We start from the raw sequence: 14,703 nt of genomic DNA on the forward strand, positions 1-14,703 counted from the left end.
CTGGCTCGGGCTGATTGGAAAACGCTGTCTGCTCTGAGGACGCCCGCTGCAGGGCTCGCATGGCGGGGCGGGGGGCACCGTGGAGGAGCTGCGGCCCACGAGGCCCACCAGGACAGGGCTGTCATATGAGCCACAGCCTGGGGCACGCCCTGGGGGCCACAGAGGGCTTGGCAGGCGGGAGGCATGCCTGCCATCAAGGTCAGCGCCGCCCTTGTGTCCCCCGGGCCTGGGGGACAGGCGTGAACAGGGGCCGCCCCTCCCTGGGCCCCCGGCAGCCCCTGCCGGCTCTCCTCGGGGTCCTGCGCCTCCTCCCTCCCGGGCCCCCCACGGTCCCCCACCCCCCACCCCCGTCACTCACAGTGGCTCTCGGCTGCGCCGGCAGGGAGGCCCAGGGGCCTTTTGGGAGCGTCGCGGTCATCAGGGTGAGGGCCCTGGGGCGCCCGTCGGCCCAAGGCCTTGAAGACGCCGCGGCACACGCCGTAGGAACAGCACTGGTAGGCGTAGGGCACCTCCAGGGCCCTGGGTGGGGGTGGGGGGTCGGGACACAGCCACCTTAGCCACGGCCGGGGCCCCGGCAGCCCGCAGCCGCCCGCTGCCCCCGAGCACCCTGCTGGTGGCCTCCTGGGCTTCTTCCTCAGGCCCGCAGCCGCCCACTGTCCCCAAGCGCTCTGAGTGCCGTCCAGCCTCGTCCTCCCCCATCTAGAGGCCTGAGCCAGGCTCCAACGGGGAGCAGCTGGGCCACGCAGCCTGGGAGCTCCGCCCCTCCGGGCGGCCCTCCTCTTCCGCTCGCCAGGAGACAGGGCTCTCCCGGCCCGTCTTCACCCTCGCCCTCCGTGAGGCCTGCGCCCCGTGCCTCCGGGCACGTCGGAGCTGGGTCGGCGACCTGCGGGTGAGGCCGGACCCCCATTGCTTTGCAGCAGACAGAGCGTGGGCCACACGGGCTGAGGAGGCCTGGGGTGCTCGGCAGCAGCAAGGGCTGAGCGGCTGTTTTCTACTCATCAGGACCCTGGGCTCGGCCCTGATTCCAGGCCCGGCAGCTGCCCAAGCAGGCAGGGGGCCTTCCCACCATCTTAGCTCTGTCCTCGCCGGGTCCCCCAGGGCTGGGACTGGAGAGGAAAACGCTACGCGGGGGTGAGGGGGAAGGGGCCCTCGCCACTCAGGCCTGGCCAGACCCTGGGCCTCCAGGCTTTTCTCGGGGTGAGGCCCTGGGCTCTCTCCTGTCCCTCCCCGCCTGGCCACTGCCCTGAGGCAGACCTCTGTAGGTGTGGGGACAGGAAGCCTCACCTCAGTCTGGGGAAGCTGTCCTTGGGGAAGGCCTGGGACAGAGCCCAGTTCCCTTTGAGCTTCAGATGCACCAGGCCCCCAAGCCCGGCCAGGGGCAGTGTGGTCAGCTGGTTGTCCGTCAGGTCCCTAGGACAGTGGATGGTCAGGGTCACTGGCAGTCAGGGGGTGGCTAGAGGCAGACTGTGCTGAAGGCGTGGCCAGTGTGCCCGGGATGGGAGCCAGAGGAGAGGAGGGAAGGAAGGCTCGGAGGAAGGAGCACGGATGCCGGGCAGAGGCGGCAGGGTTGCCAGGGCTCCGTCATCCCCCACTCGTGGGACCTCGGGGGCTGACTACACGGGGCTGTTGGAGGTGACGCCACGCCATCCCAGCTCCTGGGTAACACAGCCGCTCGGCCACAGCTGCTGGGCCCCGTCTGAGTCCCACCGGAGTCCCTGTCCAACCCACCAGGGCATCCGCCTGCTGTGCCGGCCCCCGGCCCCCTGCTCTTCTGAGGACGCGGGGGCCAGAGCTGGGACTGAACAGCGCGGCCGTCTGGCCGCACGCAGGGGTTCGGTCGCCCGTTCTGTTTCAGGGCCAGCTTAGTAGCCAGAGGTGAAGATGTGCATGGCTCCCTCTGGAGAAATATCAGAAGAAGCCAGGCCTCCAAACCAGACAGCGCGGCCACAGACCGGCAGCGTGGAAACGGCCTGGGCTGGACGTCAGGGAACCGGGCCCCGTCACCAGCTTCCCGTGAAGCCGAGGCGTGTCGCAGGTCTGCCCGAGCCTCAGCGGCCTCATCTTTCAAAGGGATAAAAATACCCATCCGACCGCTGTGGCGGGAGCAGAGCGAACAGGCGGGAAGCAGCGGTGAGAGTGAGGCCTGAGCCCAGAGAGCAGGGCTGTGAGCGCCGGGGTCCCGGCCCCTTGAGTGAGCACCTCCTCCGCAGGCCGGAGAGCACCTCAGAGGCGAGGGGCAGGGCTGCACGACCTCCGGCAGACGAGCCTTCAGGACACAGTGGAGAACACGCAGCACTGTGTACGGCGGCCCACACGCTCCCCGTTCCCGCCCCGGCGGCTTAGGGGCCTGGCTGCCCGGGGACTGAGGCTGCGCGTGGCGCCGCAGAGCGCGTAGGGGTGGCCCCGGCTCATCAGGCCCCACGTCTGTCCGGGGGGCTGGGAACGCGGTTAGGCTGGGGCCACGTCCCCAGCACGTGTGGCCGACACCCACGCGTGTCCCACCCCAGGCCGGGCCCTCCTGCCCCCGCTGGGCAGCCCACAGGCCCACGGTGCTCCAGCACCCAGGAGGAGAGGGCAGTGGACACTCACAGCTTGACCAGGGAGCGCAGGGTCGCGAAGGCCTCGGGGTGGATGGACCGGATGGCATTCCAGCTCAGGTCCCTACGGGCAGAGGACGTGACAGGAGGGTACAGTGACACATGGAGGACCCGTCGTTCTTACCCTGGGTCACCGACACATGTGCCATGGTGTGGGCATGCAGGGAGGCTGCCCCCTGGGGGTCCTCACGGGGTGCAGGTGTACAGGGAGGGGCCCCACTGGGGGTCCTCATGGGGCGCAGGCGTGCAGGGAGGGCCCCCCGGGTGCTGGGGTTCCCTACGGGGTGCAGGCGTGCAGGGAGGGCTCCCCGGGTGCTGGGGTTCCCCATGGGGTGCAGGCGTGCAGGGAGGGCCCCCCAGGTGCAGGGTCCTCACGGGGTGCAGGCGTGCAGGGAGGGCACCCCCGGGTGCTGGGGGTCCTCACAGGGCGCAGGTGTGCAGGGAGGGCCCCCCGGGTGCCCCCACGGGGTCCAGGCATGTAGGGAGGGCCCCCCCGGGTGCTGGGGGTCCTCACAGGGCGCAGGCGTGCAGGGAGGGCCTCCCAGGTGCTAGGGGTCCCCACGGGGTCCAGGCGTGCAGGGAGGGCCCCCTGGGTGCTGGGGGTCCCCATGGGGTGCAGGCGTGCAGTGAGGGCCCCCCCGGGTGCTGGGGGTCCTCAAGGGGCGCAGGCGTGCAGGGAGAGCCCCCCTACCCTAGGTACTCACAGGGCCTGCAGGGAGGTCAGCTGGTGGAAGGTGTCAGCTCTGATTTCCCAGATGCGGTTGTGCTGGAGGCCACTAGGGCAGCGAGAGAGGCTGGATGAGCCCAGAGGCCCAGACACTGCCCCCAACCCCGACCCCACCACTGGGAGGAAGAAAGGACCCAGCCCGCAGAATCACCAGAATTAAAGGGAGCATGGGGGATGTGGCTGCCTTGGGTAAGTGGTCAGGAGACAAAGCTACAAAGCTGTCCCTGTGGCCCCAAAGGGAGTGAGCTTCCAAGGTTCCCACTGGCCCTGGCTCCCAGCCCAGCTGGCCTCACTCCTCGGGCCCTCCAGACCCTAGTCCAGCAGCAGAATGCAGCCCAGCCCCTGGCGGCCCCAGACGGGCCCAAGCTGGGAGGCAGAGCTCAACAGACTGGCGTCTGAGTGGGAGATGGACCCTGGGCCTCGGCAAAGGTGCAGACCCTCCTTCCTTCAGTGTCAAGGCACCAGGACAGGCCCTCATGTCCCCGACCCTGACTGGTCATGGGGCCCAGACACGGAGGGCCGGAGGCCCTGTCACTTGGGGAAGCAGGAGCTGGGTGAAGGGAGCTCCAAGAATCTGTGAAGTGGTTTCGGTCCCCGTGGAACCTGCAGCCCAGGTTTCCCTCCCGGACACAATTGTGCACGTGCGTGTGTGCTTATGGAAACCGAGAGCCTGGGCACTTCCAGTCCCCCACGGCCACCCCATGTCCAGCCCACCTGCCCCTCCGCTGGCCCTAATCACTGTCACGTTTCCTGCTGCCTTGACCCCCAAGGAGCCGCCTCGAGACCCCTTTTGGGCACCATCTCCTGGGCTGTCACTACGAGTCATGGCCTGTCCCGGCCTCTGCCGAGCTCCCAGCCCTGACCTCAGGGTCAGCAAGCCCAGGGCGGGGAAGGTCAGAGTGCTTGCTGACCCTGCCCTCAGGCCCAGTGCCCCAGACTCACATTTCCTCCAGCTTCTGACACCCGTGCAGGCTGGGCAGCCCCTCGATCTGGTTGTGAGACAGCTCCCTGGGGAGAGGGGGCCGGGCTGGTGAGGGGAGCTGGGCCTCAGGGACACGGCTGTGGATCTCCTCACCCCGGGCACTTCCCTCCAGCTCCCCGCTGGGCCCCTCCTCTCTGCGGGGCCCGGATGGGGCTGCCTCATCCATGTGAAGGCCCAGGGGACCCTGGGAGGGCCCCGGGGGTCAGGAAGCAGGAGGTGAGAGGCGCACAACAGGGCCACACTGGGACGAGCCAGCTGGCCGAGGCTACCCAGGCGGTACCAGATCCCCCGGCCCAAGCCCCCATCCAGCTGAGGCACAGAGGGGACAGGACCTGACCACGGACACACAGCCTGTCGGTGGCAGGCTAGACACCCGTCCAGGGCTGGTCGTGCACATCTTGAGCCAGGGGCTATGGTCCATGGTGAGCACCTCAGACCCGAGTGAGACTCAGGGGAGAGGAAACTCCCTGCTCCTCACGGGACACGTAAGCTCCTCTGTGGTCCCTGTGTAGACTCGGGTAGCCTATTAGAGCCACTTTGGGGGGATCTACGACGTGCCGGGCGCTTCCAACCCTCCTAAATGAGCCCACGTTTTGCAGATGAGAAACCGGAGCTCAGAGACACAAAGGGGGAGCTGGGGTTCACCGGCCGGAAGTGGCAGAGCTCGGCCTCAGCCCCGGCTCTGACTTCGAAGACCGAGTCTTTTCCCTGAATGGGAGAGGGCAGCCCAGTCCCTCTCAGGCAGGTCTCAGCCCAGGCTGCCTCTCTCCAGGAAGAGAGTGACCAGGGGACGGAGGCCAGAGGGGCCTTGCCAGGCGGGAGGGCGCGGGAGGCACTCACAGGACACGGAGCCTGGGCAGCTGCTGGCACATCCCCAGGGGGAGCCGCCGGAGGCCCGCACGGGTCAGGGTCCTGCGGGGAGAACAGAGCGGGGCTGGCACCGACCCGGGCCCTGCCATCCCCGGCCCCTCCCCCCGCCTCCCCTCTGGCCTGATGCTGACGTGGGAGCACAGAGCTGACAAAAGAGAAGTGGGGGGCACGGGGCGGGGGGCTGTGGGGAGAGAGGAGGAGGTGGGTTGGGGTGGACAGAGGGGCACGGCCGGGCACCGCCTGGCAGGCGGTCCTGCAGCCAGCCCCTCCCGCCCTCCCCTTCGTGTCCCCCCACATCTCCTGGTGTCACCAGCAACACAGGGGCTGGACCCTTTTCTGCTCCTTGTAGGGGAGGGGGGCCATGCGCAGGCCGTGGTTGGAAACTCCAGCCCCAGTGGGGCCCTGGGAACCAAGCCCAGAGCCCGTGCCCTGTGCCTGGGGCAGGGAGGATGCCGGGGCGTCCGGGGCAGGGCAGTGGGCTGCGAGCAGGCTGCAGGGCGGCGGCCTCGGGACAGGGTGCTCCGGGGAGGGCGTGAGGCCGAGGTCACCCTTGGGGAACTACTACTTCCCTCGTGGAAGATTTTCCAGCTCTGGGTGTCCGCGTGGCCCTTCTGCTCACTCTCTTACGGTGAATCAAGGGCCTGCTACGCTCTCCCCCCTCCCCCCAGGACAAAGCGGCAACCAGGAGGCACAGGAGGTGGCTGTCACAGCCCTCCTGCCGCTCCCGGGTCCTCCGTGCACCTCTGCTTGTGGTTAGGATCGCAGAGAAACTGCAGGCTGGGAAAGCGGGGAGGAGCAGCCCCTCCCCCGAACCACCTGCCAGCCCGGTGGGAGCGGCCATGGGCCCCTCGGGGCCAGGCTAGAAGGCCAGACAACGGGGACCAGACTCTGGGGGCTCTGGGGGGCGACGGGGGACTGGGGGGCCAGCGTCCACTCACAGGATCTCCAGACTGGTGGTGCCTTTGAGATCTGGGAACCCCTGGATGTCCGTGGCACCATTCAGAGATCTGGAGATAGAGCACCAGGTGCTGAAGGGGAGTCAGCCCTCAGGGACCCCCACCACAGGGACCCCATCTTCTGGGGACACCATCCTTCCCAGACCTCCCTCCGGTGACCCCAGTTGCTCAGGCCCTGGTGGAGGCTGGATGCCTAGCAGGGTCCAAGCTGCCATTTCCTAGGTCAGCTCCACCCAGCCTGGCCCGGACAGAGCCGGTCACCTGGCCCCCAGCCACCTGGCCACCCAGCCACCCAGGCCCAGTGTGCACAAAACACAGGCAGGGACCGTGGGACTCGCCCCGTTTGAAAGGCAACAGCTTGAGTGCTTCCGGAAAGGTGTTTGTCTGCTGGGGTTGCTCGTTGGAGCCGGGAAGCGGGTCTGCCCTAAGTGTCACCTGCCGGGGCTTCCCCCAGTGGTCACCCCACCTCGGGGGACCACGCGGGCCTGCACGCGACAGGAGCCCAGCAGGATGGGTGCCGCCGGATCCTGAGGAGGACCCTGGGCTCGGGCCTGAGCGGGAGAGCCTGGAGTCCAGCGATGAAACATACGGATGGCGCCAGCCTCAGGGGTGAGAGTGGGGCGCACAGGAAGGTGGAGCTTGCGCCCCAAAAGACTCAGGGGCGTCCCTGTGCTGCTGCGTGTAGAGCGTCACCTGCAGGAGGTTTTCTGAAGACGTTGCACTTGGGATGGGAACTGACAGAGCAGGAGAGACGAGGATGCCTTTGGGTGGCCAAGAGTCACAGGGTGTGGCTCCGGGGGCCCCGGAGAACCAGAACCTTGTCAGGTTGTTGCTCCTTCAGCTATGGGAGCAGGACCCTGACTTGGCGGGACTGGCGGGCGGGGGTGGTGCCAGGGGGCAGGGGGAGGCACCAACTCACAGGGTGTGCAGCCTGGGCAGGTACTGGAACGCCGACCTCCCCACGAACTGGATCGGGTTGTCATAAAAGTGTCTGCAGGAAAGACACGGAAGCCCTTCATTCGCCCTCCCGGCTGGACCGAGGCAGGCGTCTGCTCTCCCCTCTCCGCGGAGACCAGCATGCAGGGAGCCCCTCTCCAGTTCTGCCTGCCAGCCCCGTCCTCCCCCAACACGCGTGAGGAGCAAGGACTCACATCGTCTGCAGCAGGGGGTTCCCCAGAAAGGCCTTCTCGGGGATGGCCTTGATGTTGTTGTTATGGAAACCCCTGGGGGATGACATGGGCGTCAGAAGGATGCGGAGAGCCCGTGGACGGGGACAGGGGACCCCAGGACGCTCTCCAACAGCCGGACAGGAAGGCCATGGGCCCAAAGGGACATCAGCCTGGGGACCCCGGTTCCACATCTGCCTGTGACTTTCCCTCTTTGCTCAACGACCCGTGGAAAGGAGAGAGGGTGAGCCTGGGCTGAGGTCACTGTGAGAGCCACTCAGGGGAACAGGCTGGGCCCGCACCCCAAGGAGGGCAGAACCCTGGAGGCCCCTAGGGGGGAGCTGAGGCTGCATGGGAGGAGGGAGCGCAGAAACAGAGGGCCCCGGAGGAGAAGTGGAGCCAGGCTTGGCCTCAAGGCCCTGAACTGAGGAGCGGAGCCCCGGGGGGGGGGAGTAGGGGGGACGCCCGTGACTGTGGAGGAGAAAAGGGGGCGAGGCCCCCCCCAGGTGTCCAGGCTCTAGAAGCCGGGAACGGTGCATCTGGTTACCGGGGAGGACAGTTCCAAGTAAATGCTGGACCGGAAAGCACAATCCATGCTGAGCAGCCCCCTCTGCCGTCCTTTTTTCACCAGAGACCCCAGGTTTCTGTGTGTCTTCCTGGCCTCTGGGACCCGTCCTCCCTCCTCTCATCACTTCCATGCTCATTCACGAAATTCACCTGCAGCCAATGCCCACCCAACCTGCTTTGTTCGGTCAATGTTCCTGCGTGAGTTCGCTCGTGGCATGTGTCTGATCACCCGCTTCGTGGCCGGGGTTGGGCCGAGCTCCGAGGGATTCAGAAGTTTACAAGACAGGAGCCCCTGTCCTCAAGCTGCTTTTCCCAATAGACGTGGACAGACACGCCCCACGCCTGTGCCTTCCTGCTGCTGCTACCCCAGGGCTCTGCTCTCTCCCCCGAGCTTACATCTCCTGCTCCCAGGCCTCTGCACGCCCTGCTCCGGCCACGCCCTACAGACCCAGCAAATCTTCTCTCCGCCTTTCCCCGCCCCCATCCCACTCCAGGGGAAAGGCAGGCCTTGGTGATTCGCTGGCAGTGGGGGGCGTGCAGCCGCTCCTCACGTGGACCCTCCCCTGCGCTGGCCCAGCTCCCCACCCGCTTCCCCGCGTTCACGCTGTCAGCCGGCTGGACCAGGTGAGGGGGAGGCAGGGGGTTGGTGCTAAAGGCGCCGGTGGCCGTGAGAACAGATCCAGTGCTGCCTGGAGGTTTGGGCTCTGGTCGTAAACTTCCACTGCCTTAACTGGTCCCGCTCAGCACCACGCAGAGCCCGTCCTGCTACACGGCGGCCCCTCCTCCCCGAAGGCTGTCTCCCCACTGGCTCAGCGCCCCTCTGCGTACTCACTGCCCCGCCGGGTCCTCATCTCCACTGGTCCTCCTCCCCCGCTGTCGCCTAAAGCCCATCCACCCTCTAAGGCTGACCTCAGACACGTGAGCCCACAGGGCTCTTCCTGTGCTCTCTGGACACCCAGACCGTTTCAGCTAAGATCATATGATCTAGGGTCGCAGTTACGTGCCGACCCTGAGCTGCTCTGTCCTGCCCCTGTACTCTGCATCCTCGACAGGCCTGAAGCCCTAGGGGACGGCTGGCGTCTGTCTCACCCCTGGTTTGCACTTAGCAGGAGCAAATGCATTTTAGAATAAAACGAGCAGTGGCCGTCGGGGGGTGGGGCAGAGCCAGCTCCGAGGCCTGTGACTGCTGACCTGGGAGGTCGGGACCTCGGGAGGTGAGGGCGTGGGGGGCCCTTGGGCATAGGGGACACCCCAAACCCCACAGAGGAGCTTACAGTTCCTGCAGGCGGCCCAGCGTCCGGATGGCCACGGGGAACTCGTGCAGCTGGTTGTAATTCAGGTCTCTGGAAAGAAGGCAGGACAGTCGCTGGAGGGCAGTGCCCAGGGCGCATCAGAGGCTCCGGGAAACGGACGCTGGCTCTGGGTTGGCTGGAGAGAGGGGCTGGCAGCCTGCCGGGCCCAGAGCCAATGTCCGGAACACACTTTGGGCTGTTCCTCTCCCATCGCTGCCCCCAGACCTCGGCGGGGGCCTTCCCGGCCAAAGACCTGTTTTGAGGGGACACTTAGGGGTGGATAATGGAGCCAACTCTCTCTGAACAGCCCCCCGGGCTGAGGAGAGTATCTCAAGCCTTTGGAGACACCAGTGGATGGGGAGGGGGCCTGGGGAGGAGGGGGCAATTTTTAACACCTTGTCACCGGCACGAGGGATTCTGGAAGCTTCCTCAGGTGACCATCTTGGCTATCTGTGGCCTCTGCTCTCGTCTTTTGCAAAAATGGACAGGACGTCTTACCTTCTGGTGGTGGCGTGACAGCTAATCTTTATTTTCTCTCACACTTCTCTGCATTTCCCCCTTTTTGTTGTTGTTGTTGTTTTTGTTTTTGTTTTTGCGGTACACGGGCCTCTCACCGCTGCAGCCTCTCCTGTTGCGGAGCACAGGCTCCGGATGCGCAGGCTCAGCGGCCATGGCTCACGGGCCCAGCCACTCCGCGGCATGTGGGATCTTCCCGGACCGGGGCACAAACCCACGTCCCCTGCATCGGCAGGCGGACTCTCAACCACTGTGCCACCAGGGAAGCCCTCCCCCTTTTTTTTAAACAGTGAACATATATCATGTGTATAATCAGAAAACATTGGAGGGACTTCCCTGGTGGTCCAGTGGTTAAGACTCCGCACTCCCAATGCGGAGGGCCCGGGTTCGATTCCTGGTCAGGGAACTAGATCCCACGTGCATGCCGCAACTTAGGAGCCCGCCTGCCGCGACTAAGACCCGGCACAACCAAAGAAAGAAAGCAAGAGAGAGAGAGAGAGAGAAAGAAAACATTGGAAATGATGTTGAAAAGTGATAGCAACCCAGGTTGTCGAGGGGATGGGGAAACAGCGTTCCAATAAACCCTTTAAACGTGCATTTAAACGTGCACAACCTTTTGGGCAAAATTTAACAGAATCTTTTCACATGAGAAGGTTCACACTGAGTCCCTCCACTTCCACGAATTCAACCCACAGAAAAGTCTGCAGCCAGAGGTGCAGATGTTTGTAAAAGGAGGCTCGTCGCAGCAGTGCCAGGCGTTGTGCCCTTCACGGCGATGCGGCTAAGGGCGGGAGGCGACATGCAAGCGACCAAAAGCAAAGCTGATCGTCCTCGGAGGAGACTGAGAACCCAGCTCCCACACGGCGGGGAAGCCCCGCCGGAAGAGGGCTGTGCATTTTGAGGAGTGGAGACTGGGAACGGGGGGGGGGGGGCGAGCGCGACAGGGACTTTTAGAGGATGTCCCCCTGCCCCACCAAGAGACTTCAGGACGGATGTCGGCTTTCAAAGCTGTAAAGCTGGCTTCTGTCTCACTCAGTAGCCAGTGCCTCGGCCCTACGTAGGATGCGCCTGATCTGGGGGTGCCATCCTGGCACCTCTACAAGCCGGTGGCTGTGAGCCAGGCTGGGACCTGGGCCCCTTTGCTGCAGTGCTGGCACCTGGACACATCTCTCCTCGAGCCACAAAATACAAAGAAACTGTGTGGGACTAAAAATAACCCTGTGCGTGCACAGTTGGGGCAAATTCTCGACAAAAGATGCGAAGAGACCAAAAACCCCAAGTGCCACCTCTGAAGAGCCTGGAGCAAAAGCAGAGGGTCGGGAGCAAAGCAGGGGACTGCGCATGCCCCCTGCACGCACCACCTAAGGGGTGGGCAAAACACTTAGGCCACCCCTCTGGCCTGACCTCTGTACTCACCCCTAGCCTCACCCCACAAAAGGAAGAAGCTCGCCCCCCTTCCAGAGAGCGGGCCAGCAAGGGAACCTGTTGTTTGTCCTCGATCCCCCCCTGCTGCAGCAGGGGCCCCAGTAAAGCCTGGCCTGAGTTTCTTGTCTGGCCTCTGATCAATTTCTATTGATAAAGGAGGCCAAGAACCCTGGTCGGTAACAGCTGGAGCACAGGGTCCCCGCTCTGGCAGGGGAGGGATGGCTCAGGTGCAGTGTCCTCTGGAGCCCCCAGGATGACCCCAGCCCACCTTTTCGGCCTTTGAAAGCCACCCTTGCCCTGACAGCGTACGTGAGGCCATCTAGCGCCAGGACAGGGCCACGGGGAGGCCCTTTAATCAGTGACTTGCAGGTTTTGTGGTAAATACAGGTCAACACAGAGACGATGACAGATTCCTCTACACGGCAGGGTCGTGACACCTAACAGTCCACAGGGAGAGCCAGGCGCCTGGCCCAGGGGCCAGAGGGGCAGTGACCGTCGAGCTGGGTAATTGGCCCCTGACACACACACACACAGACACAACTCCCGGGGTCCGCTCAGACTTCCCTGGTGACCTCGGGTAACCCCTGCTCTGCCCTGCCCTGCCCTGTCCTTTAGGCAACCAGACACCTTCCCCTCCTGTGTGCACACCTGGACTCGTTCAGAGAGGCCCCCCGGGCCACATGAGGGGAACGTGAACCGAGGGCAGGGGGTTTGCAACGCACCTTCCTGAGGCCAGAGGTGCTGTAGGAGTTTGCAGATTCCTGGGGTTCTACAAGGAGCGGCAGAAGGCGCCTGGAAAATCAGGCCGAGAGGGCTGGGGATGGAGGCTGAGGCGGGGTAGGTGCATTTTTTTTCTGACCTTTGATTGTGCAAACGATTCACCCTCCCGTCTCAACGTCTCCAAATCCAGAGCCCCCTTCAACCTGGCTCAGCCCATTCAGGAACCCTCCTCTGTTACCCCAGGAGAACTAGATTTCCCACAAGTAACATGGGAGCATCTTCCCTCAGGATTCTTAATACTGCAGCCTCATCTTCAATGCAAAGGCCCACCAGGTCTGGCCCCAGGGCTTTTGCTCACAACTTCATCTGCCTGGGACACTCCAGGCATCGGCACAGCTACTCCCTCCCTTCCCTCAGGCCTCTGCCCAAATAACCCCTCTTCAGGAGGCACCCCCTGACCCGCTGGGTGCCGTTCCCTTGCCCTGTGTGGTCGATCGGAGGTGGCCCCGGGTCTCATCATTTGGCAGCATAAGTGAATCAAATCTTCACATCGCACACCTTAAACTTACACAACGTCGTATGGTCGATTACAGCTCAATCAAGCTGCCCGGAAAAGTGGCCCGAGTCCCCTGCAGCCTCGCCATCCCGGCTCCTGGGCAGAACGGGGTGGAAGTGACGTGGGGCCACCCCGTCCTGAGTCACAACAGCCCTCACAGCCTCTGCCTCCTCGGGGAGGGCCTTCAGCACGTGTGAGAGCCCGGCTGGCCTCCCGCAGGACGAGGGCCGCGTGGAGAGGGCGGGTGGCCGGCACCGAGGCCCCATGCGCCCCGGCTGAGCCCCAGCGGAAGGCAGCTTTGTGACGGGCCCACGGGACAGCTCGGCAGAAGAGCGGCCAGCACACAGGTTCACGAGAAATCGCAAATGTTGTTTTCAGCCACTAAGCTTTAAGGTGACTGCTATGCGGCAATAACAACGAGATACCCTGCTTGCTTTGTCCTCATGGCACACGTTGACATCTGACAGATATCTGTTTATTTTCTTCCCACCAAACTGGAATGAAAGTTCCTTGAAAATAGAAACTTTGCTGTTTTCTAATTGAAACCCCACAAGGGTCCTGGCACAGGGCAGCCGCTCAACGAACACTGTTGTCTGAGTAAGTGAGTCAGTGAAAGGTCTAGACAAGTTGATTAATGAGAAACATTAATGGACTCTTACAGGAATCTGGAGTATTTGCGGGGACAGCCTTAAGAGGCCGAGGCGGATGTCAAGAGGCACCAGCCAGTCCTGAGTGGCACCCTCAGGGTTGCCCGGGGCCAGCGAGCCTGGGACAGGTCCCCTGGGACCTCGCCGTCGTCGAGCCCTTACATACTTCACTGGACTGACGTCCAGCAGCCAGACCGACTGGTTCCAGCCCCCTCGACACTTTCTGGTCAGGAGTCTTACCAGGGACGGCCTGACAGACAGTGGGCATGTGAACAAAAAGGCTATTCTTGTCGAAAAAATGTGGGAGAATAAAAATGGTGCAAATGTCAAGAAGAATTCTGCAAACCACATGCCAAAGAGGTAGCCTGATTTTTTCCAACTGGATGTCTGCACAGATTCAAGGGTAACTGCCACGCCCTGCTTCATCCGGGCCGCATAGATGTCACCTCTGTCACCTCTATGTCACCTCCAGTCTAACGGCCCAGGAACGTCCCCCGCAACCCTCTCTGCCCCCGAGGAATTCAGTTCCGGGCGACGGGGGTTTGTTGCTGCCCCCAAACACACAGAGAATTCCACTGGGTGGAGCAGGCGGTGCAGAGACGCATGGGAGACACCCCGTCTGGACAGCGGGATGAGCGGCTGCGCAGGATGTGGCGGGTCCCACAAACCCAACACCAGGGCCTGTGGAGACGGAGATGCATGTGGCTGAGACAGGGCTCCACGGGGATGCGGCCCCTGGACCAGGTGCAGGCAGCAGGAGGGATATCAGGGCAGAGAGCATGGTCTGCGGGAGGCGAGGGGTGGGCTTTGGAGAACAAGCAACGCAGTCGGGTTGAGCAGAGGGCACTGTTTCCAGGTGAGGACGGGGGCAGGGGCCGCGCGCTCCCTGGCCTGAGCCCTGGCTCCAGGTCGTCCCTGGGACAACCTCTCCAGCACCGAGCATCCACCTCAACGACCTCTTGTCCTGCAGCTGCCTCGCCGGGAGCTGCTCCCGTTACACCCTCGTTACAGTCGAGGGAAGTGAGTACAGGAATTAAGGAAGGTTCCTGACCACACCCAGCCATTAACTGGCCAAGGCAGAGAGCACCGTGTCCCCCAAACCCACCCTCTTCTCTCTCTGCAGCCACGCTGCCCGTGCCACAGCCCCTAGCCCCGTCGGCCACGTAAATGTATGACACGTGAGTAAAAGTTCAGCTACACCGACCACACTTCAGCTGCTTGGTCACGACGTGTGGCTAGTGGCCAAGGTGTCAGAAGCACAAATGGAACCTTCCCACCTTCACGGAAGTGCGGCCCTCTGTAACAGGGGGCACAGCCAGGTGCGGCATCTTCCCGGCTCCCTGCGGCAGGCCTGGCCACGGCACTGGTCCTCAGAAGACGGGCAGCGGTGACGCCTGCCACCTCGAGAGCAGGGCCTACAAGGCAGCCAGACTGCCCCCTCCACGGCCTCGTCGCCCTTCTGCCAGCTAGATGCCAAGCACAATGAGGCCCTGGGGATGGCAGGACCCCAAGACGCCAGATCCCTGCGTCACCACACGGAGGAGGGCCACCTGCCGAGGAAAAGCACCTCCTGGGGCTACTACACGATCCAGAAACTTGCGCTATGGTTCATGCTTTGGTCTATTGGGGACAGCAATTTAGATATCATTCCACTGACCTGGCGTCACACCCGGCCTCGAACC

At 63.8% G+C, this 14,703-nt stretch overlaps 1 protein-coding gene and 1 non-coding gene across 2 annotated transcripts in view; one reads left to right on the forward strand and one right to left on the reverse strand.

The window, feature by feature from the left end:
• LGR6 (leucine rich repeat containing G protein-coupled receptor 6) overlaps nucleotides 1-14,703 on the reverse strand; it is a 98,539-nt gene that overhangs the window by 7,063 nt on the left and 76,773 nt on the right. The window contains exons 7-16 of the mRNA XM_022562018.3: nucleotides 9,140-9,208; nucleotides 7,284-7,355; nucleotides 7,052-7,123; nucleotides 6,115-6,183; nucleotides 5,147-5,218; nucleotides 4,267-4,332; nucleotides 3,302-3,373; nucleotides 2,590-2,661; nucleotides 1,285-1,410; nucleotides 359-519 (exon numbers count right to left, since the gene is read on the reverse strand). Of these exons, the coding sequence (XP_022417726.1) occupies nucleotides 359-519; nucleotides 1,285-1,410; nucleotides 2,590-2,661; nucleotides 3,302-3,373; nucleotides 4,267-4,332; nucleotides 5,147-5,218; nucleotides 6,115-6,183; nucleotides 7,052-7,123; nucleotides 7,284-7,355; nucleotides 9,140-9,208 (851 nt within the window). The remainder of the gene's footprint in view (nucleotides 1-358; nucleotides 520-1,284; nucleotides 1,411-2,589; nucleotides 2,662-3,301; nucleotides 3,374-4,266; nucleotides 4,333-5,146; nucleotides 5,219-6,114; nucleotides 6,184-7,051; nucleotides 7,124-7,283; nucleotides 7,356-9,139; nucleotides 9,209-14,703) is intronic.
• Nucleotides 10,007-10,079, forward strand: TRNAG-CCC (transfer RNA glycine (anticodon CCC)). The gene has a single exon. It is a non-coding gene; the product is annotated as a tRNA-Gly (tRNA).

This window comes from Delphinapterus leucas, chromosome 1 (assembly GCF_059928025.1).
Source record: "Delphinapterus leucas isolate spDelLeu-1000000601 "Yukka" chromosome 1, BTC_Dleu_Yukka2, whole genome shotgun sequence".
In the NCBI taxonomy this organism is placed as follows: domain Eukaryota; kingdom Metazoa; phylum Chordata; class Mammalia; order Artiodactyla; family Monodontidae; genus Delphinapterus; species Delphinapterus leucas.